The 26,030-nt window shown below is 38.7% G+C and overlaps 1 protein-coding gene across 9 annotated transcripts in view; it reads left to right on the top strand.

The window, feature by feature from the left end:
* The window catches only part of arid1b (AT-rich interactive domain 1B), an 88,276-nt gene that overhangs the window by 24,371 nt on the left and 37,875 nt on the right, over positions 1-26,030 (top strand). For all 9 annotated transcript variants that reach the window (XM_077220427.1, XM_077220433.1, XM_077220429.1 and 6 more), the window contains exon 4: positions 2,009-2,107. In XM_077220427.1, the coding sequence (XP_077076542.1) occupies positions 2,009-2,107 (99 nt within the window). The remainder of the gene's footprint in view (positions 1-2,008; positions 2,108-26,030) is intronic.

Raw genomic sequence — 26,030 nt, 5'->3', positions numbered from 1 at the left:
TGACCCAGAGTCAATACACACACACACACACACACACACACACACACACAGCTCCGTCTGGCTCGGGAATTCCCCCTTCTTTTTCCTTTTTTTTTTTTTGCCCAGTGTTTTTTCCCACAGTTGAATGAAGTGAGCGGAAGGGAGTTCTGGGTGATGTTTGTATACATGAGTGAATTGCAGCAGGGCAACTTAGTGGCCACACTTTCAAAATTCTTTCCAGTTTTCCTTTTCTGAAGTGTATTTGCTGAGGGAAGTCAAGTATCCACTTACAGAAAAGATGCTGTAATTATTTTCTTTTGGCTTGATACCCACAGTGTTATTGGTATATTGCTTCCAAAAATGGATGGTTCAGACCTGTATGATTTTTTTTCTTCTTCTGGGGAACACAAAAGGAGATTTTTATTTGTTTCTTTTTATGTTGTTGTGACATTTAGTTGTGAATTCTGCAGTTGAAATTGACTAACAAATGCCCTATCCCAAATGGGACCCTAAACACTTGTGGTCTTCCTACGAGTCTGCAGTTTCATGATTGCGAATCTCACAACATTAAGCACCTGCATAATGAACCTCTTATTAACCTCGATTCTGACTACGTAAAACATGTCTGTGAATAGGCTACAGTGCTCAATGCGGCAAAAGCACGTTGTAAATAAGAAACCTTTGACGTTCTTCAGAGATCTCTTACACAAATACTAATGGAAGCGTTTGAAAGTAACCGTCTATCAGTGGGTACCGGATTGACCCGATTGAGTGAAGATTCGATGTGAAAGTATTACAATATAAAAATATACACAAAAAATGTGTAATTAATTAGTTATTTTTTTGTAATCGATTGACATTATAACAAATATTAATATATATCTATGTGTGAAAATATACATTACCGATTTATTTGGCAAGTATGCATTAAATTGATCAAAAGTGACGCTTTTTTTTAAACATTCTATTTATCAAAGAAACCTGAAAAAAAATGAAGCACGGTTTCCACAATATATTTATAATGTACACTATACTTTAATTATTATGATTCTTAAACACCAAATCAGCAATTACAATTTCTAATGGATCATGTGACACTAAAGACTGGAGTAATGGCTGCTGACAATGTTCAAATTTACTTGTATAGAAAACAGTTAATTTAAAGTTATTTAAAAGTATTTTTGTTTTAATGAATCCAGCCTTGGTGAGCATAAAGATCAATTCACACGCACAGACAAATGGCAACAAAAACCAACAAACATTCCGTTGGAATTTAGAATTTTGTGAAAAATAACTGTCATGTTCAAAGTGCCCCAACAGACACTGGTTAAACATGTTCAGTCGGGTGAAAACAAACCCCGACCAACACCAACAGCCGCCTGCAGGGTAACACACTGATCTGACAAAACCCAACAAACGTGTCCGTGCTTTGAAATTGGCCTTAAGAGGCTTCATTCAAAAACATTAAAAAACGTACCCCACAGATTAGAACAATTATTTAACCATTAAAACGTAATACAAATGTAAATATGTTATAAATGTATAAAGATTGTGTCAGGAAGCGAGTTTTGATATCTTTCTTGCAGTTCAGTAGAATCACGTCTCGCAGAACTATTATCCAGTTCTTTTATCTGGACATCCAGCCAAACATAAATAGGCCAGCAAATCGTTTTTGGCTGAACTATTCCTTAAATGTATTTTTTTGATCCCCTTATGCAGATTGCATAATTTATGGTTGATAGCAGTGCACAGTCTGCTTTTTAGCCGTCAGACATGCCTCAGCATTTCTGCATGAACAGCCGTTCTGCTCGTGTGAATCAGAGTCTGTGGATGAAGCACAATTATGCGATGGCGTCATCATCACGCTGTCTGTAGCTGTCTAATTACCTTATTCCATGTGAATAAAGGCCTTTTAGTGTATAGAACCACAACACAGACTCTCTGGGCTGTTTGAGCCCTTCAATTGCTGCATGTTTCTACTTTATGCAGGACTTTCCCTCTTTCTCAGTTTCTATGTTTTTCTCCACAGGACACTCTTCAGGAGGGATATGGCAACAGGGTCCAGTCCGGGAAACCAAACCACGATGACATGGGCCTTACACAGCAGGACCGCCCGTCCAGCCTGCCGGTGAGACATTACAGTCCAAAATTAGTCAGAGATTTCAGAGACCGACTACCCTAGGATAATGCCTTACTTTTCTAGAAATGCTGTTTTGAGTTCCCTGTAGATGAAGCTCAAGTGAATATAGTAGTTTAAGAGATATCTTCTGGCCTTCTCAAAGCTTCTCAAAGTTTTTTTCTAGCACTCTGGTTGTTTATCTGAATTGGAAACACTTTTCCAGAACCCTCTCTTGCTGTTTCTCCTGCACTGTTTCACCTAAATGATCTGCACCAGTTCTTCTCAACTGGTGGGTTTCGACCAAAAAGAGTCCCGGACAGTGGGGGAAAAAATGGCAGATCAATAATATTGTTGAATATTAAGTCTCCCCAACTAAGCAAGCCAAAAGACAAAGGCGACTAATCTTGTGGTGAACAATTAATCCGTGCAAGTTAATACACAAAAAAAAAAATGTTTGTGGTAGTAATCTTTAATCAAAAGAAAGTTTGCTTCCGTTCTGGAATGACGTTGCTTCTCTAATGACGTCAATTTGACGACTTGGCTTGAATATCCTTAACCGCTTCCCTTCATCAGTCAGTCTGCTACATAGACTGTAAAAAAAGATGTACGACGCCCCTTCACTCTCTTCCATTGGTGAAAAGTTAAGCCGCCAAAGTCCTAATATGGAGCTGACATCTTGCCCAAATTTGGGACCTGCTTCTGCGCAGTAGTGAACGTGAAGTGGAGCCGTGATATCAAGTTCCTGCCCTCACTCCCAGAGAAATCGTCAGTACAAAGTTTACTGTGGGAAATAAACAGTTATTGACATGTAGAAATTAAAGTTGAAGCTCCAATCTCCTCCCAAAAAAAAAAAAAGTCTCAGTGACTACTTCGTTTAGAGAAGCTGTCAATCACAGCTGTCAATCACGATTGTCACATTCATATTTTTATAGCATCATATAATGAACTAGGGCTTCACTTTTCAGCACTTGTGCGGCACGCTTGTTGTGCTACGACTCGAGCGAGGTATGGAGAGGAGGTGCGCTAAAATGAAACCCTGCCCTCTATTCTGTTTCACTTGGAAATACGGCACAACACTGAAGTAAAGTCGGTTGCAACTTCCGGTTCACAGGGACTTTAAAGCTCACGTTGCTCTTTTCCATACAGTTCAGGTTACAAAACACATGGGAACCAGTGGAATGATATGGAACTTCACTCGCTAAGTAGGAACCATTTGTTTTTTTGCTCCATGAAAGAGTGAGGTCATATGGGTTTGAAGGAACATGGGGGTGACTCATTTCATTTTGGTAAACTATTCCTTAAAGTTGCGATTTTGTCCTTCCCCCAGTGATCCGTGAAGATATTCACAAGGCTCTAGAAGATATACACAATTGCAAAAGGAATTCCAGTTACCATCCATTTCCTAAAAATAGTCATCCAGCCCTGCTGCCCTCATAAAAAGCTCTTAGTGTTTCTAGAAGACGCTGCATGGGTATTTAAACGAGTGGAGCTGCAGTCTCTGGTGCTGTCATGATAGGTTTCCCGCAGGGGTTTGATGACTGAGGTAATGTTGTTTAATAGCCCCAGGCGGCTGCTGGTTTCATACCGGCAGACCTATATTTAGATGTGTCTGACACAATGGCCTAGTGAACTCCCAGCCAAGGACAAAGAGAATAACAGCACAATGAATGGCCAGTCTGCACTGTGTGTGCGTTTGAATAATTATCTCAAAGTGTCTCTCGCACAGTAAAGGTCTACACCATATCAGCGCAAGAAAAGTATAAAGGAGCACAGATTATGTAGCCTGAACTACACAGAAAAATGTCAGAAAACATGGGTTGAAAATTAGTTCCCAAGACTTGAAGAGAACCTATGGATCAGGCTGTGCTCGTATTCTTCACAACCTCCATTCAAAAGAAAAAGAAAAAGTCCACTTCTGCCTTACAATGGTGGAAATTTGGACCGAAACTAAATCTTTGGTTAACAATTGGAAGACGGTGAACTACTAAACTCGACATATTGACTAACAGCCCATAAATATGAACTGATGTTTCACAGAATTGTTCCTATGATGACATTTATGTCAAATAGAAAATCAATGAAGAATGTTTTGGAGCTCCACGTATCAAACGGTTGAGGAAACTTGCCCTTTGGTCTTCTCCACCAAGTCGTGATCCTAATTGCGGAATCCCCATGAAATCTGACGTGATTTTTAAACACATTTTGCTCATTGTCTTTTTTTATGAAAGCATAATGTAATCCACCTTGCTGGCATCAAAACGGTGTGAGCTTTGCACGGCGTTAATCCGCTGGCATGCTTCCTGACTGCAGAAAGTCAACATGTTTGAAGTAAGGTATGATAGTGTAAGCTGACGTGGCCTCAAATGTGGCTACATTTGCCCTTGGAGATCTGGAGCTCCTGACATCTCATATAAAGAGCCCCCCTGAAATGGGAAACAGCCTTGAAAATGTGTGTGCTACATCCATAACTTTAAAAACATCACATGTCATTGTACTGTGTAGGTTGTTCAGTATTTATCTTAACTCTTTCCCCCGCCACCTCCACCATTTTTGATCATTTTCACAAAAGTTTAATGGCCCCCAGAAAATTTTGTCGCATGAATATCTGAACATCAATATATCTAAACAAAGAACATAGACGGCTTTTAAACAGGCAAAAACAACAACAAAAAATACCCGTTTTATTCTACTTAGTTTCTTTTTTTATCAACACTAGAATGTGGGTAAGTTTCATTAAAAAAAATCAACATTTTGAGCAAAACAAATTGCGTTTTGTCAGAAAGCTGAGAAAATCACATTTTTGTCAAAGACTACATCCAGATTGGATTCAGAACGATGACCAAAACATAGATGGAGTAGATCGAGTCCATCAACACCCCCAAAGCTTCACTGTCCTATACCTCGTCCTGGGTCGACATTTCATTCAGTAACATTAGGCAGTTTTGATTTATATGCCGTTTAATGTTGATGATGGCGTTATTTTACATATGCATCTGATTAACATATGTGCTGCGTCCCAATTCGCCTACTTATACTACGACCTAAAAGTATGTACTCTTTTTGTGAAGAAAAAGTACATACTTTTGAGTGTGTAGCAAAAGAGTAGGCACGCTTTGGGACATACTATCACGTCATCTTTAACGGCCAGATCTGTCGCGTGCATCCTGTCACCGTAAACTGCCCTGTCAATCATCTTGTCACAGTTAAAATCCTCCATTCAATCTAATTTTATTTCCTACCGTTTCGGAGAGCATGTTCATCTGCCAGTCGTGGGTCTTTCATGCGGAGACTCTCCTCATTTGTTTGCAATTTGAATATAATGATGCATTTAAAAGGTAATGGCTAAACATATATTTACAAAAGTTCACAATGCTGCTGCAGATGCAATATAATTTAGACAACGTTGAATAAATACATTTTCGTCAGGTTAGATACTGATAATTAATCACTCAAACCTCTTTATCTAAACCTCTCTACATAACCGCCGGACTCGCCAGTCCATGTCTGTAGTTTTTTTTAACACTTTTCACTCGTGTTTGTAGTTCTAACCGAATCCTCGTCCAACGCGCGATGGGTTGTGGGCAATATTAGCCGTTAGAGTGTGCATCGATCTGCACTTCGGATTCTGACCGGAAATAGTAGACCATCCGGGTATCTTTGGAACACTCATTTCAACATACTACGATTTGGGACGTACTAATTCTATTTTCGAATACTATTTAGGACGGATAGTATGCGAATTGGGACGCAGCAATGTCATCACTTGTTTCTGCTTCTTCTTCACCTGTGTTTTGATCCGGAGATTCAGTACTCTTTCAGAAGATGTGTAATAGCGCCCCCTACCGTATAACTGAAAACACGAAAAGCTGAAAATTTCCGTCAATGGAGTTAAAGATCCTATAAAATCCAAGAGCACAATTGTGAGTTTGATATTGCTTTTACAATATCAGTAAACAGGAAGATAATACTAAGTAGGCGCAACATTGCCGGTTACATTGTCTATTTTTTTCTTTGCCAGTAAAAATGGTTCCAAACAGAATCAATGGCAGAGGTGTTTTTTTTTCAATGATTCTGTGTTTTTTGAATGAATTGGTTGACTAAATAATTCAGTGATAGTCAAGTCATATATTTTGTTCTTTAATCGGTATATTTGAACAAACTAGTTGAGTGAATGATTCAAATGACTCACTTAAGTAACAGTGCTGACTGCACTAACCACTAACCCACTGGCGGTGAGCCTGTCTAGAATGGCACAAACACAGACAAGTAGGCTAGAGGGATACAAACAATGAAAAGACTGTTGTAATAAATCATCACTCTTGGAACTCCGGTTGACCGATCAAAAGCAAGGCTTTTCACACACTGTGTGTAATGTCACATGACTCCTGAGTGGCTATGAGAGTCGTCTCTTTGATAATATTAATTGTGATGGCTGTATCGCATAGCGGCACAAACAAATGACAAAACACTGGATCTTGTCATTAGACCTTGCAATGAAAATGCAGCAATTTACTTCCTCTAGGAGAGATTATCCAGTTTGTCTTGCTGTGCTGTCTGAATGTGTTTGTCCTTCTCAGTGTTAACTGCCCTTCAGTCTATCTCTCTCTGAGAGCTTCATGAAGACTCTGCTCAAGACCCTGGTGGCTTTGTTGATTTTTATAGAAACGCAGACCCCCGCTGATGAGCTGACCTTGTTTGGGTGCTTCTATGCTGGTAGAGGCTCTTAATGGTTCGACCTTTCTGATGTGTCTATGAGCTCAGCTGTCATTTGTCTTCTCTGTGGGGTTTGTGTCTGACTTTCTAACTTCTCTCTTTGTCTTTTTCATTCTTACAGTGTCTTTAAAAGTTGACTTCGCTTCCTGTGCTGTCAAATTGATTTGCCGTTTCTGATATTGTGTCTGATAATGGATTCTTTGAAAGGAGGTTGAGATATTTCATACATTGAAATCATGGCACAATTTTTTACTTCCAGAGAATTTATTAGATAGTGTGTGTGTGTGGGTGTGGGTGTGGGTGTGTGTGTACGAGAGCAAGAGAGAAAGACAGAGCTCCAATGTCAAATGAGTTTAATTAGAGAATAATGGTTTTGAATCATTGTCACCATTTCTCACCATTTCTCTTTTTTGTCTCATATTCTTGCTGTGCAATCTCTCTTTAATTGAAAAATCTATCCATCTATCTATCTATCTATCTATCTATCTATCTATCTATCTATCTATCTATCTATCTATCTATCTATCTATCTATCTATCTATCTATCTATCTATCTATCATCTAATTAGCATAGTCTTCACTGCATTATTATCAGATTTAAAAAAGATATTCACCACAAATGAAAACTGTAATGTGACTAGATGGTCATTTAAGAGATTATAACAGCATTATTTTTCTATATAAATACATTTGAATAGACTGTTAATTAGGAGTAACAAGTTATCTTTGATGTTCAGTGATGCTAAATAATAATTAAAAAAGAAAGAAAAGTATTTCTCCAAACAGTACATTAAATAAGTTACTTGTGAATACTGTTGATTGTAGCTATTTTTTATGAATATCAATAAAAAATAATCTGATTATCAGTCTGTCTTTAGTTTGAAGGAAATTCATACCCTGTGAAGGAAATAAACCCTGTATTGACTTTTGAACGGATTGCAATCTACACACAACCCTTTCTGTTAGTATGATGAAGTGTGTCAGCCGCCAAGATGTGTCCATGACAGAAGGATTTCACGTTTGTAAGAGCTCATCACAGCTGGCTTATCTTTCGTGTTGGAGAGAGAGGAAGGTTATAAGAACAACCTCAGTGCTGTTTATCTGTGTATCAAAGCTTCTGTCACCTGCAGTTTGCTCAACGCTCACCTCTGTGAAGGGTAAAACGTTGTTTCTTTGGCAGCCCTTGTGTTGCTGTAATCGTAAATGGCTTTGTCTCAGCAGCGGAGCTGCGTACACACACTCACACACATTTTATTCATGTCTCCCCCTGTGTCATCTTTCTAGACAAATATTGCTTTGGTGTTCTGCTTTATTTTTTAAATCTCTTTTACGTGCTTAGGGTATTATGGGCTGGCGGGAATCTCTACAGTTTATCCCTTTTTTACCTGACGATTTCAAAGTCTCTCTTTGCCTGCGTTCAGATCTTCAATGCATTGCAGTTGGGGAAAAACATTAAGAGGTAAAGTGCGTATGAGCAAGAGCGAGAGCAAGATTGATGGCCTGGGTTTCTCTCGTGGTGGGTTTTGTGCGCTCTGCCTCGAGCCGTGGGCCTTTTCATCATCTTCCATTAAAGAGAATTTAAAATGCGCTTCCTGGCCTCTATTTATTTAATCAAGCACTTCCTTTAAAAGACGAATCAAATAAACACGTGCTGGACCTTGCAGACGTAATTAGACCCCTTTTGGTCTTTCTAGTCAATTCTTCATTCTTTTTGCCTTTTCTAGCTTGTAGAACCATGGGATCACAGGTTTGTCCCTCTATTTACCATGACAGTGAAGGTGACTGAGGACTTGTGTGGCTTTTGACTTTCGAATTGTACATTTATGAGATGGTTATTCACTCTAATGAAGTGACCAGGTGACTGAGGTTGACCTAGATTTTTTATTTTAATATTTTATATTAATTTGTACTGTTGCATAAGGATGTCACAGTGAGGAAATTTTCACCAGGATTTATAAACTTGCAACAACATCTGTATTACAGATAACAGGGGGGATGCTTATGAGTGGGCACCTGCTTTTCACTTCCGCGTTTGATTTAGCAATGAATATGATTTTGCTATGAATACACTCTGAATATGGGCCTATAACTTGCGGACATCAGGGAGCCGCTATCTATATGTGGGGTATTGAGAAATCGTTTTTGAATTCGAGTTTGCTGTCACAAGTGTATGTGTATGTTCCTATGTGTATAGGAAGCAGTGGTACTGACTTTACATTGGTACAAGATGACATATTTGTAAGTGATGCTCAGGATCTGTTATGCACCAAATCCTCTGCCAATAGCCTTGTCAGTCATCTAATTTCTCCTATACTTGTCACTTAATAAGTGAAATCTGCAGCTCGTGCTGTATTGAGCAGAGCAGATGCTTTCAGTTTTTAACTGTAGTGTCTGTTGTCCAATTGAACAAAATGTTTTTTATATCTCTATAAAAAGCAAAACAACAGTGCCACGGTGGGCAAGTAATGTAATCGGTGTACGGCTGAGCGTAATAAACCGTAATAAATCTAGTAAAACTACTAGTCTCATCTTGTCGCTCTCAGGTAGCAACAGGAAACCCTTCTTGTCATGGATACGGTGTGCCCTTTTGGAGTCGTTTCAGCATGGTAACATTAACAATCACTAACCATTTGGATTTGTAGTAAATACATTTTGCTTCCTCTGTTGTAGTCAGATTTATTCAAAATCCTCGTCTGCCTCATATCAAAAGGAACAGTGGGTGGGAATTTTATTGATTGTGTTTCTTTTTGTTGTGGATTCAGTTGTTCAGCTGATGGTTTTTATCCTGTTGCCTTTCTGTTGAACTACATGACGAATACATTCCACTACCAGCTGTAGTGTCGTAAATGCCCAGGACTATAAGAAAGAGTGTTTATTTAAGGATACTTGTTGGTGTCATAAAATATTTGAGGGCTTCCTGTTTATTTATATCTCATTTTCAAGGAATGGATCCAGTGGAGGGTTTGCATTGTAAACTCACCTGGTGCTCCTTATGGTCCATTTTCTCACGGTGCTAACATCTGTCTTGGGTGGTCCAATCACTTAATTGGTGTGCAGTTGTTGAAAATCTATTAACACTAAAGTGTCAAAATCACAGATTCTAGATAAGTCCCAAAAAGCAAAAGATTCCAGGATGAAATAAGATGGAAAGATCTGATTCAAGGACTCAGGCACTCGGTGTGTGTTCTCATCGTCGCTGTGTGTCTTTTCCTTTATTGACCTCTTCTGTGTCCTGAGCTTTTTTGAGACCAGAGATATGCCTCTGAATTGCACACAGTCTAGCCAACAAATGTTTATATAAGTGTCGGAGTGGAGAATTTGAAGCGGTTAATGAGAAAAAGCTGGGAAGACAAATGAGAGAAGCTGAATATTAAGAACCATAAATAAGAGGAAGGCAGAGCACGACTGAATCTGGGTTGGAAGAAAAAAAGGAAAAGGTTTGTTCCTTATTATGGTAAAAAAACCTAATGAGCTGCCTTCTCTGGCAGCATCTGAATTAAAATGTAACCTCATAAGTGACCATTTTGATATGCTCTACATAGACAGCAATTTGTAAACTGTGTCTGCCATCTTGAATAGATTTTTTTCACTGAGTTTGACGCAGTGCATTGTTTGATTGCCATCTCCACAAAGGAGACATGCTGTCTTACAATTTGTCCAAAAGAAGGTATCTACTCTTTGGAAGAGCCTTTGTATTGGGGGCATGACTGATGTCTTAAAATTCTGCCTACGTAGGCAACTCACAAGGTTTTGGGGATTCACAAAGGCTTTTGCTGTATCACTTTGGTGCTTCACTGATCTCTGCTTGGTTTGATCATTTCCACATCTAAAGAGCAGCTCTCTTTCTATCCTCTCTTGCTTTACCCTCTCTCATTTAAGTCCTGCTGTCTACCTTTCATTCGTTTTTGCCTGTCCTCTTGTCACAGAGTGGATGGAAGGGGAGGATTGTGTCTTTCCTGCAATAACACAGCTACAGTGAGACATACACGGCCGACTCACTCTGCAGCGCTCTAATTTACTGAGAGCTTGAAAGAATTGTTGTTTATCCCTGAGCCCTGCAGGCTGATCTGTATCCTGTCAATGCGGCCCCTCTCCCCCTCCATTCCGACGTTCCTCTCCTTCACTCCGTTCTCTCTTCCCGTGCTCCTTTGATTCCACTCCCTCTCTCCGTGCTCCGCAACTTGTTCTCCATAATTAGAACGAGCACGTAGGGGATGGAAAATAAGGGAGGGGAGAGAGGCGCCAGGGCCGTGCTGATGAGGCAGATGAGAGAGCCGTCTGATTGGCTGAGCCGTTGGCAGGGGACGTAAGGGGGGGATGGGAATCTGCACCGCGATTGGCTGAAGTTGCTCTTCGGGGAGGAAGTAAAGCATAGATTGAGGCCTAACTCAGCTGTGTGTGTGCGTCTCGCACTCATTTTCTCTCTGAAGCCTCTACAGGGATCCAGGCTGCTCTCATCAACAGCTCATCAAATCAAGCACAGCCTTGCCGTTGTCTACTGTGTCTCACTCGCTCTGCAGGCGCATACATTAGTCACTGCTTGCGTGAGAGATGAAAGACGAAGCCCTTTTATGTTTTGTCGAAATCTTTTATCTGTCCTTCTATTCTCCTTCGTTAGAGTTGTGCAAAACGACATAGTTTTAAATTCAACCAGTCAGTGCATTGTCTGAACGGCTAGTCGACTCATTCGTCTTAAATAATTCTACATCAGTGATATAAGGCTGGTTTCAACCCCAGTCGTACACTTTTATTCTGAGGCGTTTATGTAAGTCATGCTTTGTGTTCAAAGCTAGCTAGGTAAAGCACAATGAAATTAAACAATGTGGAAGTTGGACTATTTTTAACTGGTCAAAAAACAACGTGATGTAATTGCTGAATATTAAAGTGTATGGTTGCAGCGGCCACGCCCTACTGCTTAAATATCGGACAAATTAAAAATATATGCAAAACAAAAACTAGTGAACCTCTATCAATTATTAGTTGACCCATCCCTACTTTCCACATAAATGACGAGCTGTCCCATTACAGCTTGTCAATAAGGAAAGATAATCTGAAAGCTGTTTCGTGCCTTCAGGCACTCTCATTGCCCATATTAACAATGCTAATTGGTTCAGTGGATCCAATTCTTTTTTAATTTGGGTTTCAAACAGTAGGTCTTGTTTTGTTAATTGATGATAAGGGAATTGTGGTCCGCTGTAGATGGATGACTCTCTGTCAACGAGAACACCAATGAAGCTAAAATGCCAATGGAAACATGCTCCAGCTGTGACCTTCTTCAGACTGTCTGGGGAGATATAAAACCAACAGGCAATCGTTCCTTGTACGGTTGCTTGAACCCCAAACCCTAGTCGCTTTCTCAAGCCAAGACCTTGACAAGAAAGTCGTTCAGCCAATCGTTGGAGCTTTGTCTTGCTCTAGCTTTACTCTGCGGACCTCTTGACTTTTGACAGGAAATGAAAGATTAATGTCTGCTTTTAACAAAGATCGGATTTGAGGGCCACAGAGGGAAAGCTCTCGAATGTGAGTGTGCACACAAAAGCCCCCTTTCGTTGTAGTATGGAGTCTCAGAGCAGCCGAGCTGGAGTGCGTCATGCAGTTGAGGTGAAGTGTGCTCGCCTCCTTCATCTCTGTATTCTTTCATCCGTTTATTTCTGTGTTGCTCTGGGGCAGAATAAAATGTAGCCTCTCAGGATTATGAATGTGCTTCAGATGACTATGATGCAGTGCTGTCGCTAAAATTCACAGAGGCCAAAATTGGTTTGAGTTGGCCCCCTCTCCCCTGAGCCCGATGAGTTGGGTATATTATAGAGCAGTGGATTCCAAACCCATTCCTGAAGCGCCCCAACAGTGCACATTTTGTATGCCTTACTTAATCAAACACTCCTTATTCAGGTCATCAGCTTGTTAGTAGACTCCAAAATCTGAAATGGGTGTGTCAGATAAAGGAGACACTGTTGGAGGGGGTTTAAAAACAGTGATGGGAACCACTGCCTTTGGGCACCTTAGTGGGCTCCTCTCCAGAGATGGGGGACTCGAGTCACATGACTTGACTCGAGTCGCAAATTTAAGGACTTGAGACTTACTTGACTAAATTAAGAAAATGACTAGACTTGACTTTGACTTGAGATCCAATGACTTGAGACTTGACTTGACTTGAACTGTATGACTCGAGAATGACTTGATACATTTATAATCGCAACATCAATTGATGAACAAAATGAAAGCAACGGAACCATTGACGCCAGTCATCAGATTCTGCGCGATTGCGTGACACTGCACAAGCCCAGAAAAAACATACATCGCTGTGAGCGCGCTAAATACAAAAACATCTCCCAGCATTGTTTCTTTTTGGATATAAACACTAGAAATTGACTATATTCATACAAGAAGATTTGCTGTACGCATAATAACTGGCCAGGGATATCGGACGACCATCACAACCTCGAACAGTCGAACTTCATTCACAACGTCTAAAAGTAAGCTATGGCTTGTTTAACCTGACTATCTTTAAATCGAGAATATTGGTCAAAACAGCATGCCTCTTTATACACAATTATGTTTTCAAATGTAGCTTAATGTTGTCAATATTCAAATGATAATTAATGATGTCATATGTTTTGTATAACATTTGCCACATTTCTTTTTAAATCATGCTTTAAAGCCAAATATGTCGTTCTTTCCAATGACAAAAAAACAACATAGAAAACTGTTAATGTTTTGTCGTGTTTTATGTTTCTCTTAAAGCAGGGTTAGATGTTATCAAAATGCCAGCAGAATTAATATTGCACCCAAAATTCAAAATGTGCCCTAGTATGAGTTATTGTCATAATTATAACATATGATATTTTAAAAATATTTCCAGAATATTGACGCGATTGCAAATGTGATAATGATTTTATAAAACAGTTCAGTAAACAAAGAGTGAATATTGTGATGTGACATTTAGACATAGCCTAATATTCCAAATATTTTCAGTTTTTGCTCGATTTCTCCAATGACAATAGTTCCAAACAAGCCACAGAAAGAGTTATGCGTATTTGTGATTCAGTGACCTAGTTGCTTAGTTCCAGAACGAATCTGCCGTTTTGAACATACGTTAAATGAATGCTTCTATGATTCGTACATTAATACGGTAATTTGGCGCCACCTATTGGCGGTTTTAACTTTAAGTTGCAAATAAAACCATAGTCCACAACTTCTGTAGTTTTAACTTATTTTAATATATAAATTCAGTGAAATCGTCAAACGTTTGTATGACTTGCCAGTGACTTGTGACCCAAGCTACGACTTGACTTGACTTGACTTGCTTGACATAAGGCAGTGACTTGACTTGACTTGACTTGCCTTTATAAACAATTTACTTGGACTTGCTTGAGACTCGAAGGTTAAAACTTGAAACTTGCTTGTGACTTGCACATGTGTGACTTACTCCCACCTCTGCTCCTCTCATCAAAGGGCCTGGATATAACAAGGTATAAAGTAAAAACATATTTAAAATGTGTACAAATCACGAGTCATGACTAAACTAACCATGTCATATAAATGTCAAATGATCTAATGTTTTAAGATACTTTTAAGTTGACCTTGACACACAATCATTAGTGTCTTCACAGTGTACATTACTCTATGCCAGACTACTTTTTTCCCTTTTAAGAACTGCACTCTTTTAATAAGGCTTCCATTAAAATAATAACCCAAAAAGGCCCATTATGATATTGGCATAGTAAATACCAGTCTCAAAATTTTTTTTTTTACATTTTATTTCTGAAATCAAAAACATGTTACATACATGTGTTAGTATGAGTGGCAGTTTTTTGCCGAATAAATGATTGGTACCAGACCAAAAAAGGAACATCATCATTAAGCCACTTTTCGAACATGGGTCCACATCAAAACCCCTTGTGTGAAAGCCACACAAGTGAGCAGATGCACACTTCACCAAATGAAGATCAAGTCTACTTGTCAAATCCACATCAGAGACCAAAGAAACACTAGCTTTGCTTCATTTTTGTAAATCCCCCTCAGTGATAAAAGTTAATGCCCATTTAATACATTTTCTTAATGTATCTGAGGAACCTGCTTTAACTGATATTTCTATCCAGGAATCAAACTCCCCTTACTGGGAAGCTTGCAGAAGGCAGTGTGATGTAATTTACATCATCAGCACAGTCCGCTGATGTCCATTCACACTGTCTGTGCATGTGCAAAAGACAAAGGTCCAGTGTCGTCCACAGACCCGTCGCCAGACATCAGTCTTAAGGGGGGCATATGAAATGTATGGGGGGGGCACAATTATTATTAGCCTACAGTGTGTATATTTATAATAATCAACTCTAGTCGCGCAGCACGTAATCATCACGTTAAACATATACCAACAGCAATATGACCAGGTAGCCTAGCCTACACCACATTACACAGAAGCAATGTTATGCATATCCATAAAACACTTGACTACACAACATATTAGATGTAACACTAGAAGCATCTCTCAAACATTGCATTTTAAAGCAGTCAACAGAGGGATATGCATTGCCATGACACACACACACACACACACACACACACACACACACACACACACACACACATACACTAGCACGCAATTACACTCGCACAGATACTTCGAGTGGAGGCAGCGCTGTCCTCTGTCCAGTCCCAGTACAGCGGGAGGAAGCGTTTCTCCGAGCAGAACCTCCCCATCAAAGTATCATTCCACTCGGAAGGAACTGAAGCGAGTAAGCCGGCGAAAACTCGTTTTGAAACAGCTTTCAAAAATGCGTTGTAACTGTTGAGCGGCTTAGTTGTATGTCACGTACGTAGCCTAACGTTCTTTTGTAAGGCCGTGATAGGCTGTTGCAGTGTAGATTCCCATCAATCAAACTAAATCACACCATTGTTTCTTTATATTTTTAATATTTTAATGATAAAGAATGCAACATTAATGCAACACAAAATTAGCAACTATGATAATATTAAAATTAAATTAAAATTAAATTATCTGTGCCTCAAGTGGGGGGGCATAAGCATTTTTTGGGGCGGGCCCGGCCCCCTATGGCCCGCCCATAGCGACGGGTCTGGTCGTCTATCCACACTCATGATCTACACAGTATTTGAAAGTTTAGCATGCTCACCCATGCGCAAGAAATGAAGCGACACACTGGCTTTTAGAGCTCTTGAAACCTAGATTATGATTGTTATATGTATACAAGACAAAACATATTTTTAAGACAGATGGTGCTTCCACCTTTGATTTGGGTGAAGAATGGAGCATGTGCACCCCAGGATGTAGCTCATCAGTAGTGACTTTCATCACTAGACTCCCGCAATTGTTACCAGACAGCAGACGACGCCCGCAGCTGGCATGGTGCCATCTACATCTGTGGAGGGTGGGTGTGATCAGAGTTTAAAAAAAAAAAATCTAATTTAAATCAAATAAATGCAGCTTCTCCATAAACTCAATTCTGAACTCAGCAGACATCTTGTACAATTGCCAATAGCCCTTTCACACACACAGTTTTTACTGGTAGATTAATGGTAAACTACTAATTAGATGTAATGTGTGAACAGGATATTTTTTTATAAAAAATACCAGTAAATCAGTTCTGGCAGTCTGAGAAGTTAAAGTTATGGCGCTATATGTGTGAACTAGTGTTAATTTTGTTAACAAAAACTTTGAAGTAAAATGTTCGTTGCCAACCTTTATTTCCATGATTAAGACGAGCCAACATTATTATTACACATTAATTGTGACTGTATCAACATGTAAAGATGAGATTAAAAAAAGATGACACTAAAATGTAGTTTCATGCATGGGGTTGCCAGATGTCAAGAGTTTAAATCCCCTAATCAGAGCTTCTTTTTTTTTAAAGGATACATTTTCATACTCCATTTTATGTAATACTCGCAACCTGATAAACACAACATGTATGCTGGAGTTTAGCAGTCTCCATTGAGAAACTCCACTCAAATTAATGTTTAATACAGCCAATCTGTGTTCTTTCACATGGCCCCTTGTGCTGTTTGCAAAATCTGTGATCAAACCTTCTCAGTAATGAACTGTATAATGTCAAGACCAGTAGGGCTGCTGAAACAAATGCAATTGGATTTCCATTTTGTGCCACTAGAACACAAATTAAATTTAAACAATGCATTCCTAAGGACCTTCTAACATTGGATACTGTGTGCTGAAAGCCCATTTCCTTCACCACAGAGCTCAGGAGCTCTCAGACGTTCTGGGTGAGAAAGGATGGCAGGGACGAGTTTGACAGGCCACCTGCTGAGCGAGTCTGATCCGCCATAGACGTCTCCTATCACTGCTGTCAACTGAAGCACTGACATCAGCCACAACAGAAAGCCAATGTCACACTTCAGTGTTTAATGGGCTGTGAATGGGATCCGCACACAGTGACGTGATGGTAGCAATTTTACATGCTCTATCAGACAGCTCTTTGATGCTAAACCTGACAAGATGAGATATGATGAGGTGACGGGAGATCTGACATCTACTCTCTCACACACTTCTGTCAGTTCGGTTCCTCGTACAGACACACAGAGCATTTCTCATTATCACGCAGTGCGGATAAAGTAATCTTTTGTTGTCCGTCCTTTTTTGTTGTTTCGTTTTATCTGTGTGTCTTAAAAGGGAGGCAGCTTCATACATTTCTCCTTCTAAACACACACACACAGAGGCACACACTCTTGCTGTAATGATCTGACTGTCTCTATGTCTCTACTTTTCTATAGATGTCCTTCACAGTTTTAACATTATGTAATAGAGATGCATCACAATGTCCAACTGATTGACTAGTTGCCCAACAAGCGACTAATAGATTGAGTTAGACAAGTTTTTTTTCTTAAGTATATATATCTTTTTTTAGTTTTGATGTTTTAAGCAGCGGTGCTTTAATTAGCGTGCCGCCGGCAGGCTGTTCTTTAGATGTAAGACAGTTTGCACAGTTAAACCCTCTTGGGAAAATTAGCATTTTTAAATTGCAAAGCCCCTTTCAAGCATTTAGATATCTCCGGCCATTGCATCCTGTCTTTTGTTGTTTCTTAGCGTCTCACCATGAGTGTTGCATTTTTATATTGTTAAGTAAAAAGTAGTTTTTTTTAATAAAGAACCTTGCACCTTGCATTCTGTTCCAATCTGCTGCTAGTCTTTACTGATAGTTTAAACGCAGCAACATGTATTATGTAAGCGCTTACTAAGAAACGTCCCGAATCTGGTCAGGTGATCTCAGAACCAGCCTAATTATTCATGGCTTCTTTAAAGGATAGTTCACCCTCATGTCGTTGATCTACTGAACACAAAATGAAGATCAAATTTTGATGATCTTTCTGTCCCTCCATTGACAGCTATGCAACTGATACTTTGATGCTTCAAAAATTTAATAGAGATCGTAAAACTAATCTATAACAATCGAGTGTTTTAGTCCAAATTTTATGAAGAGACACGATAGCTTTTTACGATGAACAGATTGAACTTAAGCTTTTATACACACATAAGCTTTGATCAGCGAACATAAACAGAAGCTCAACCGAACCTGCTTGACGCACAAGAACTCTTGCTGAAGCTCAAACGTGCTGTGTAACACGAGTATTAATTAATTAAAGGTTCACTCCACCTCTGGAAAGATGAATGTGTATTTAAAATGGGTAATATATGTAGAAGAAATGTGAAATTATTTTTGAATTTGGAGCTTTCTAGACTGAGAAAAGACAGAAAATGTATTTTTGGCTTATGTGGATGAAAGACAACAACTCCCAGAATGCACTTGCTTCGCTGCCCTAGGAGGCCACGCCTACCGGTAACAGAGCGCAGTAGTTAAACAACAAGTCTAGGCTACTAGTGAGTCTCCGTGAGTCTGCCCGAAAATGTGTTTCGAGATCGCCCAAAATGTCCGGGATTCGGCTTTTGCGTTCTACAGTCGCCATTCATCATGTTTACTGTGGCGAGCAGGACGAGTGAAGGCCATGTGGAGAACGACGAGAGGCCGGTGGCGTGATTACTGATGAGCGACACCTGTGAGACGCATCGTTCTCGTATCTCTCACGGAGGAGCGGGAATTTTTTAGCAATGTTAAAACGCACATCAACCGATCACTTGTTTAGCGTTCATGTAAACACTACATTCAGATTCACCAATCAGAATGAATTCAGTTAGATTGAAACAAAAGCTGTGCATGTAAACAATGAATGGCGACCGCAGAAAGCAAAAGCTGAATCCCGGACATTGACGGCCGGACATGTCTGGGAAAAAGAGGACGGTAACCCCTAAAGTTAGTACTCAGCTTTCTCCACAGAACAAGAGCCTGCTTTTTACCTTCCAAAAAAGATGGCTGACACTATGTGTAATCCCAACCCTCCATAATGCATCCGTCTGCGTATTCAGTACCTTCGTCCATATTTTCAAAAAGTTTCTGCCAGTGAAATCAAACGCACTGGCACTGATCTGTGATCGGTCTGTTACACATTAGGTCCAGCCCCCTATGGGCGGGTTTGAAAGGGTGAGATCTAGTGCTTGTAGTCTTTACAGAAATCCCCCTGTCTTACACTTCCTCCTACAATGACGTAAAATGACGATTTTTGCGTCATTGTAGGAGGAAGTGAAAAAGGTAAATAGACGATTTCTCTCGTCTCAGGGGAAAATGAGAGAGTGTTGCACGACCATTCAATAGTAAAACTGTGTTTCTAACAATGGAAAGCTTAATGCAAATGGGTGGAGTGACCCTTTAATGGCAGAATTAAAATTTTTGGGTAAACTATCCTAGACAATAAGGCAGTTGGTCTATTTCATTGTTTTATTGCACATCCTAATTATGTAAGAAAGTAGATCTGCTCCAGAATGTAAATGGAGTCATGCAGTGTTCAGCCAGTGCCTTTGTTATGGTCTCATTAAACATGTCAAATGTTTGAATATACTGCAATGATTTGTTTAAAGAGGGTTTTTAAAGTAAACCGTGCATGAAGCTCAACAGTCTTGTTCTTCGGCCTTGGTTTTGGAAGTATTTTTCTCATTCATTTTTCCCATAAGGATTTCAAAACAATCAATAAATACTTGATCCAAACCAACCAGCTCCAAAATTGATCACATTACAACATTTCATTGGAAACAAAGGAAGACAGAATGCACAGAGGAACTATGTACTTACTGAATGAATTAACTACTTCTGTCATAAAGATATCATTTTCACCCTTTTTATGCTCTTTCACTCCTTTCAAAATCGTATCTTCACATATCGGATACTTTATATCTATGACTGCAGACAATAAAACGTTCGTACGTAATCGAGTCTCAAAGATGACGTATAAAGACAAAAAGGGAAACTTTACCAATTTCTCTGTTCTATTGTCAGTTCTTTGTTATTGCTGAAGAACTGGTAATGTGTACTATTTTCAGAGCTGATTAGAAATCCTAAAAAAATGTTGTAGGTATGTAATTGACCAATAATCTTCTCTAATTGTTATAATAGTACACAATCGAAGCTATAGATCATAACAATAAACATTTCTCAGTCTTTGCATTTTTTTTGTTAGCATACATTTTGCCAGCTAATTGTTGAGCGTGCAGCTTAGCATAGTGTTAGCCAATTAGTAATTAGTACTAGCTTAGCCTAATCCCTAAGAAAAGAGTAATTATACGTTTTTATTTACCAAGCTGTTCATGACACCATGATTCCTGTTTACATGGTAGCAGTTCTCGAATTGGTGGATCTGATTCACTTGTTGGTTGTATAGTATCAGAAATTCTGCAATTACATTTTTTTAATGAACCTGGTAGTCATACCGCTTCTACATTTGTGGGGTATGGATTTTCCTTTTGTAAAATAAAAATAAATAAATAAATGTATTACATTTTCCACAAAAATATTAAGCTTCACAACCGTCTTCAATATTGATGATAATAAGAAGTGTTTCTTTAGCACAAAATCAGCATATTAGTTAGTGCTGCCACTAACGACTAATTTTCTAACGACTAATCTTTCGACTAATTTTTCGATTAGTCGACTAATCTAAACGACTAATTAAAAAAAAAAATCAAGTGTTTGTTATTTCATTGTGTCCATTTAATTTTGAACTCAACTGAAGGGCCAAAACATAAAATGTCACCTGTTCAAAAACATTATGTATTAACAATCAAAGCATTAACTATCTGCATTTCCATTATGCTATACCATATTAGTCAGAGTCCTAATCTAATCCTCTATTAACAAACATGTATGTATTAATTAAATTAGCTCTTTGTTCATCTATGCTGTTAAATAAATTTTTATTAGCTTACTGTAAATTTTTTATGTACATTTCTGAAATGCATAACTGATAACATCACTCTGAATTGTAAAGTAGATGCAATACATGCATTTTCTGATATTGTGAACAGCGCTACACAAATAAATTGGAATTGAAAGAGTCTAGCCCACTACGCATAGCTCGTCCTAATAATGAGTCGCGCTGAAAGCAGGCAGGCAGATATGCAGCTCGCGTTTACACTTGCGTGCATGGCGGGCCCGTGCCGCGGTTTGCGTGAATGTGAAAATAACACGGACTCAGGTGCGCACTTGTTCAGGAAGTAAAGTAACCTGCGCGTGCGTTTTAGCTTATTATGATGTATTTAGTTAAAAAAACATATGTAAGGGATGATAGTGTTGATGATTTACCTTGGATACGAGCGAGAGTGAGCCTGCAGTGTATTCGTGCTTTGCGCGTGGAATCAGGGCAACACATTTGGAAATCCATTGTCTCCTCAAAAGAGTCCGTTTGAAAAACACAATACTGACCCGCGTTCTGTTTTCTATCATGCGCCGTGCACGTTTGCGATGGCATAATATGCACGATAACGCACCAGTGTTAGATAGAATTAAGTTGAGTGTGAAACAGACCAACGCTGCGGTGGGCGCAGGGAACAATCGCGCTCGGACCGCAGCAAACGAGCCCACTTTGAAACCACCGTCACCTGCCTCCGCAATTTTTCATATCAAAGCAGTGAAGGCGGGGCGGGAACGTGAAGGAAGAGGATAGCAGATTAACCAGCAGGCCGCGCACGGCGCACAGACTGCTGTGTGGAGGTGAATTAAAGTAAGCCGTTTGAGACGGGAGACCAAAAATAAATAGGCGGTCAATAGTAAAACGACACGTCGACTAAAAAAATTGCCGTCGACTAATTTGCATGGTCGATTACGTCGACTAAGTCGACTAATCGCGGCAGCACTAATATTAGTATGATTTCTGTAGGATCATGTTACATTGAAGACTGGAGTAATAATGCTAAAAATTGCTATCATAGGAACAAATTATATTTTTTAAAATTTGTAATATTACAGTTTGTAACCTTATTTTTTTTTCTCCTGACCATAGATGGCACACAATCTCATCCCATCATTTCTGGTGAATGGCTAGACTAGACTAAAAAAAGATCAAATTAGACCCTTGGGGTAAGATGAGGAATATTAAATATTACTGTGTTATTATTTTTCAAATGTAATACTTATTGTAATTGTTGGGGTTATTATTCAATATTTCCATGAATTAGATGCATCTTTGCTTTCATTAAAAACCTCTAGGTTAGTTGAGTGAAATCATTCAATTTGCATTCATAGTCTTTCTGTTATGACATATCTTCAATTAAAATATGAGTAAATAAAGTAAATATTCATATACCTGTATATAAGTCATAGAATAATTTTACCTTACAGATGAATCTCTTTTACTGGGTTTCTGCTTTGTCTGTCATCGGTTATACAATTATTCAATTATTATATCAATTATACAATTATTATACAATAACTAAATTGTCAAAATAAAGTTTTAAATACAATAGTTTTAGTATTTTACTTTAATGACCTTAAAAATATGTAAATATTAATAAGAATCATATCAAAAGTAATTTAAAGTGATCTTACGGCAGGAGGGGCCATTTTACCACTCTTTTAATATTTGCCATTTTGTGCTACAACAACTAAATTGGCAAATGTTTCTTTTTATTTCCTATAATAACACATTGGCTGATGCATCATCATCCTGCACATGCTAAACTTATACTTACTAAATATCTAAATATTGAAAAATAAAACTACATTAGCGGGGCATCTTCCCCCATCTTACATTACTACTTTTTATCACTTTTTTTTACCCCAAACTTTTGAATGGTAGTGCATCATCACTTAATCTCTGAGCTCATGGTAGGTCTATCTTGAAAGGTTTAAACTTTATCACTAAAAATCAATTTCACTATGGAGATTTAGAATGACCTTTTTATTTCCTGAACCCTGCTGTGTTGCTCTGTTGGTGTGATCACACCCACTGTGGTTAAAGTCTTTGCCATTCACACATAGGCAAGCGCCACTTTGTTGTTCTGCCTTCCAAGCACATAGAGTAACTACAGACTTCTTCTAAGAGCTCACCAGTCGTTTGAAATATAGTGGATCTTTTTTACATCAGAAGTATAGAGCCTATCTGTGTCACAGTGATTTTTAGTATGAAGACTTATTATTGTTGCTGCTCCTGTCAGAAAGATACATATATTTTCCTCCATTTCCCTTGCGGTTGCCTAATCCACCTCCACTGCCGGCTCCAGCACGCTCTCTGTGTCTTGGGAACGCTCTCGTCAAACCCAATATGTCAGCCTCTTTTCAGATTGTCAGGCATCACAACAGGGGAAGAGAATTCCTCCGTCAGCGCATTGTGTGTATGTGTGTGTGTACCCGTATTGCCTTACGGCCCCACTCCCTCACTGATGTGTGACTATCTATTGTCTCTTCTCATGACTGGCTGGAGCACAAAGCCCTAAAGTGCTCTAGCATCCATTTTTGGGATTTCTTCTTCTTTGGTTTCAACATCATCAGAAGACAAACATCCTGGTTGATTTCTGTGCCACTTTTATTTTTGGAACAAAAGGGGAAAATCTCTTGTTTAAATGAGCCTACACTATGCCCTGATTACTAAGGGGGTGTTTACATGACACCGTTTTTTAAATTTTTTTTATGCATTTTGGCCATCCATTAAAAGACAACGGCGTTTTGGGAGCCTGAAAACACAAACTTTTGAAAATGGGTTTCAAAGTGCAAGTTTTTGAAAACGGTCTGCGTGTAAACAACAAAAACGCAAATCTCTGAAGACGATGACGTCATGCACATGCGTATTATTTGTTCAGTCTATAGTGTTACATCACCATCTAGTGGCCTGGCAGCAGAATACAGCGTTTTTAGTAGTTTTCGTGGATCCTTGTGACTGGGGATTGTTTTGACAATGGTGTCATCTGAACGTGGAAAACTCAAAGGAAAAAATTCTCCGTTTTAAGCATATCGTTGTCGTGTAAATTACTAACCAATGGTACTGTAGCATCTGTTAAGGACCCAATATACTCACAGCGAAGTTCTTTTTCGTTCTTCGCTTTGGGGTAAAATGGAAATATGTGAGCAGCGGTATACTGTTAGCGAACATCCTGACGCCACCCACGCTACTGAGAGCAGCGGTTAGATGAATATGTAAATATGTGCTGCATGCTTTCGATTCAATAAAAAAATACACACAACAAAAATGACAACGATGAGAAAACAATAAAGAAAGCATCTGATCATATCGTTGTGGATATGTTCCCACCAGCTCTTCAATTCGGCACTCCAGTAAAGTCACGTCACTTTTATTTATATACTACCTTATACAATAGACTGTTTTTAAAGCAAGCTGCTTTACAGTATTAAACACAAAAAAACAGTGTCAGTGTCTCTGTTAATTAGAATTACAACTTCAATTTCTACTATATTCAGTATGTTCATGTTTTTACTTGCGTATGTCTGACCTCGACGGACTGAACGGAAGAAATAAACCGATGAAGGTTTCCACACCAAAAAGGGCGGAGCCTCAGAGCCACAGCTAGCTATCACACAATTGCCACGGACCAATAGGAGTTCAAAGATATTGTGTATATATATATATATATATATATATATATATATATATATATATATGTATGTATACAGTATGTCTAAGTAATAATATAATATTATTTTTAATTATACTTGCAAAAAACCTGCTGCAACAAAGTCCATAAATCTAGGTTTTGAATTCTGAGCTGTTTTAAAGAGACCAGGCTTCAGATGGCCACGCCTGGCTCCCCAATTTTCCTCTCATAATTCCTCCATGTTTTAATTGGGTCGTATGAGGGCTGTCATGTGAAATGATGAAGGATGAGCATTACTCAGTTTCTCCAATCAGAAGACGGAGAGAGTATTCTTGTATTCCTTTTTTTTGTTCTCTGTCTTTTCTCCTCTGCTGAGATTTGGAGTGTGAGAGATGGAAAGAGAGGAACTTTGAATGGCCAATGAGCCTGAATAATTGCGTTCATCAATTAAAGAAGTCAGAGACTTAACGAATATAACTAATTATGGACATAAATCAAGCAAGCTCCAGCCTTGACTAATTTGTACAAGGTTGAAGTGATTTGACTTATACCACTAGGAGTTTTGCAAAAAAAAAGAAAAGAAAAGCCTGCTTGTATCTACAACGTCAAAAAATTAAAACAAGAGAAGTCACCTATGCTACAATTTAGAATGGTTGTTCCAAACCCAAATGACTTGCTTTCTTCTGTCGAACACAGAGACATTTTAAAGAATGTTCATGCAGTTTATTTTCACGCATTTAAATTTAATGGTGACCAGCTACAAAATAACAAAGCACCATAAAATAAAAGTGACTTTTGCGTTACACTTCAAGTTTTCAGAAGCCGTTCCATAGTTTTTTGTGAGGAAAAAGTCATTATTCACTAAAACTCTTTTTCTCTACCTCTTTTTTCAAATCTCTTGAACTTGTATTCAAATATGGCACGTCAAAATGTGTCACACTAGGTTTTACTTCAATAATGTCAGTGCCTTTTGCAGTGGCTTGGAACCAGTCATACCGTGCCATATTTAAATAGGAACATATTCATATTGCTCTGAGATTTGAGAGTGGTGTAAACTATTTTCAATGAAAAACTACTTAATGCGGTCCATTTTACTTTAGCTGACTTGGAAATATAGTTCATAAGTACTATGGACTAGTTATGATCTGTTTTTGGTCCTTTTTGGAGCATCCCTTGGTCACTATTATATAGTTGAAATTGAGTGTGAACATCTTTTGTATGGTCATGATGAGTAAATAATAACAGGGTCTAGATTTTTGGTGGATGAACTATCCCTTTAAAACTGGAATTATATTAAACCAACTGAGATTAAAGATGTTG

The sequence above is a fragment of the Siphateles boraxobius genome, unplaced genomic scaffold (genome assembly GCF_051911475.1).
Source record: "Siphateles boraxobius isolate OS27281-9 unplaced genomic scaffold, OSU_SipBor_1 8, whole genome shotgun sequence".
Classification (NCBI taxonomy): Eukaryota; Metazoa; Chordata; class Actinopteri; order Cypriniformes; family Leuciscidae; genus Siphateles; species Siphateles boraxobius.
The sequence above is the reverse complement of the archived record's forward strand: the minus strand, read 5'-3'. Positions and strand labels throughout refer to the sequence as shown.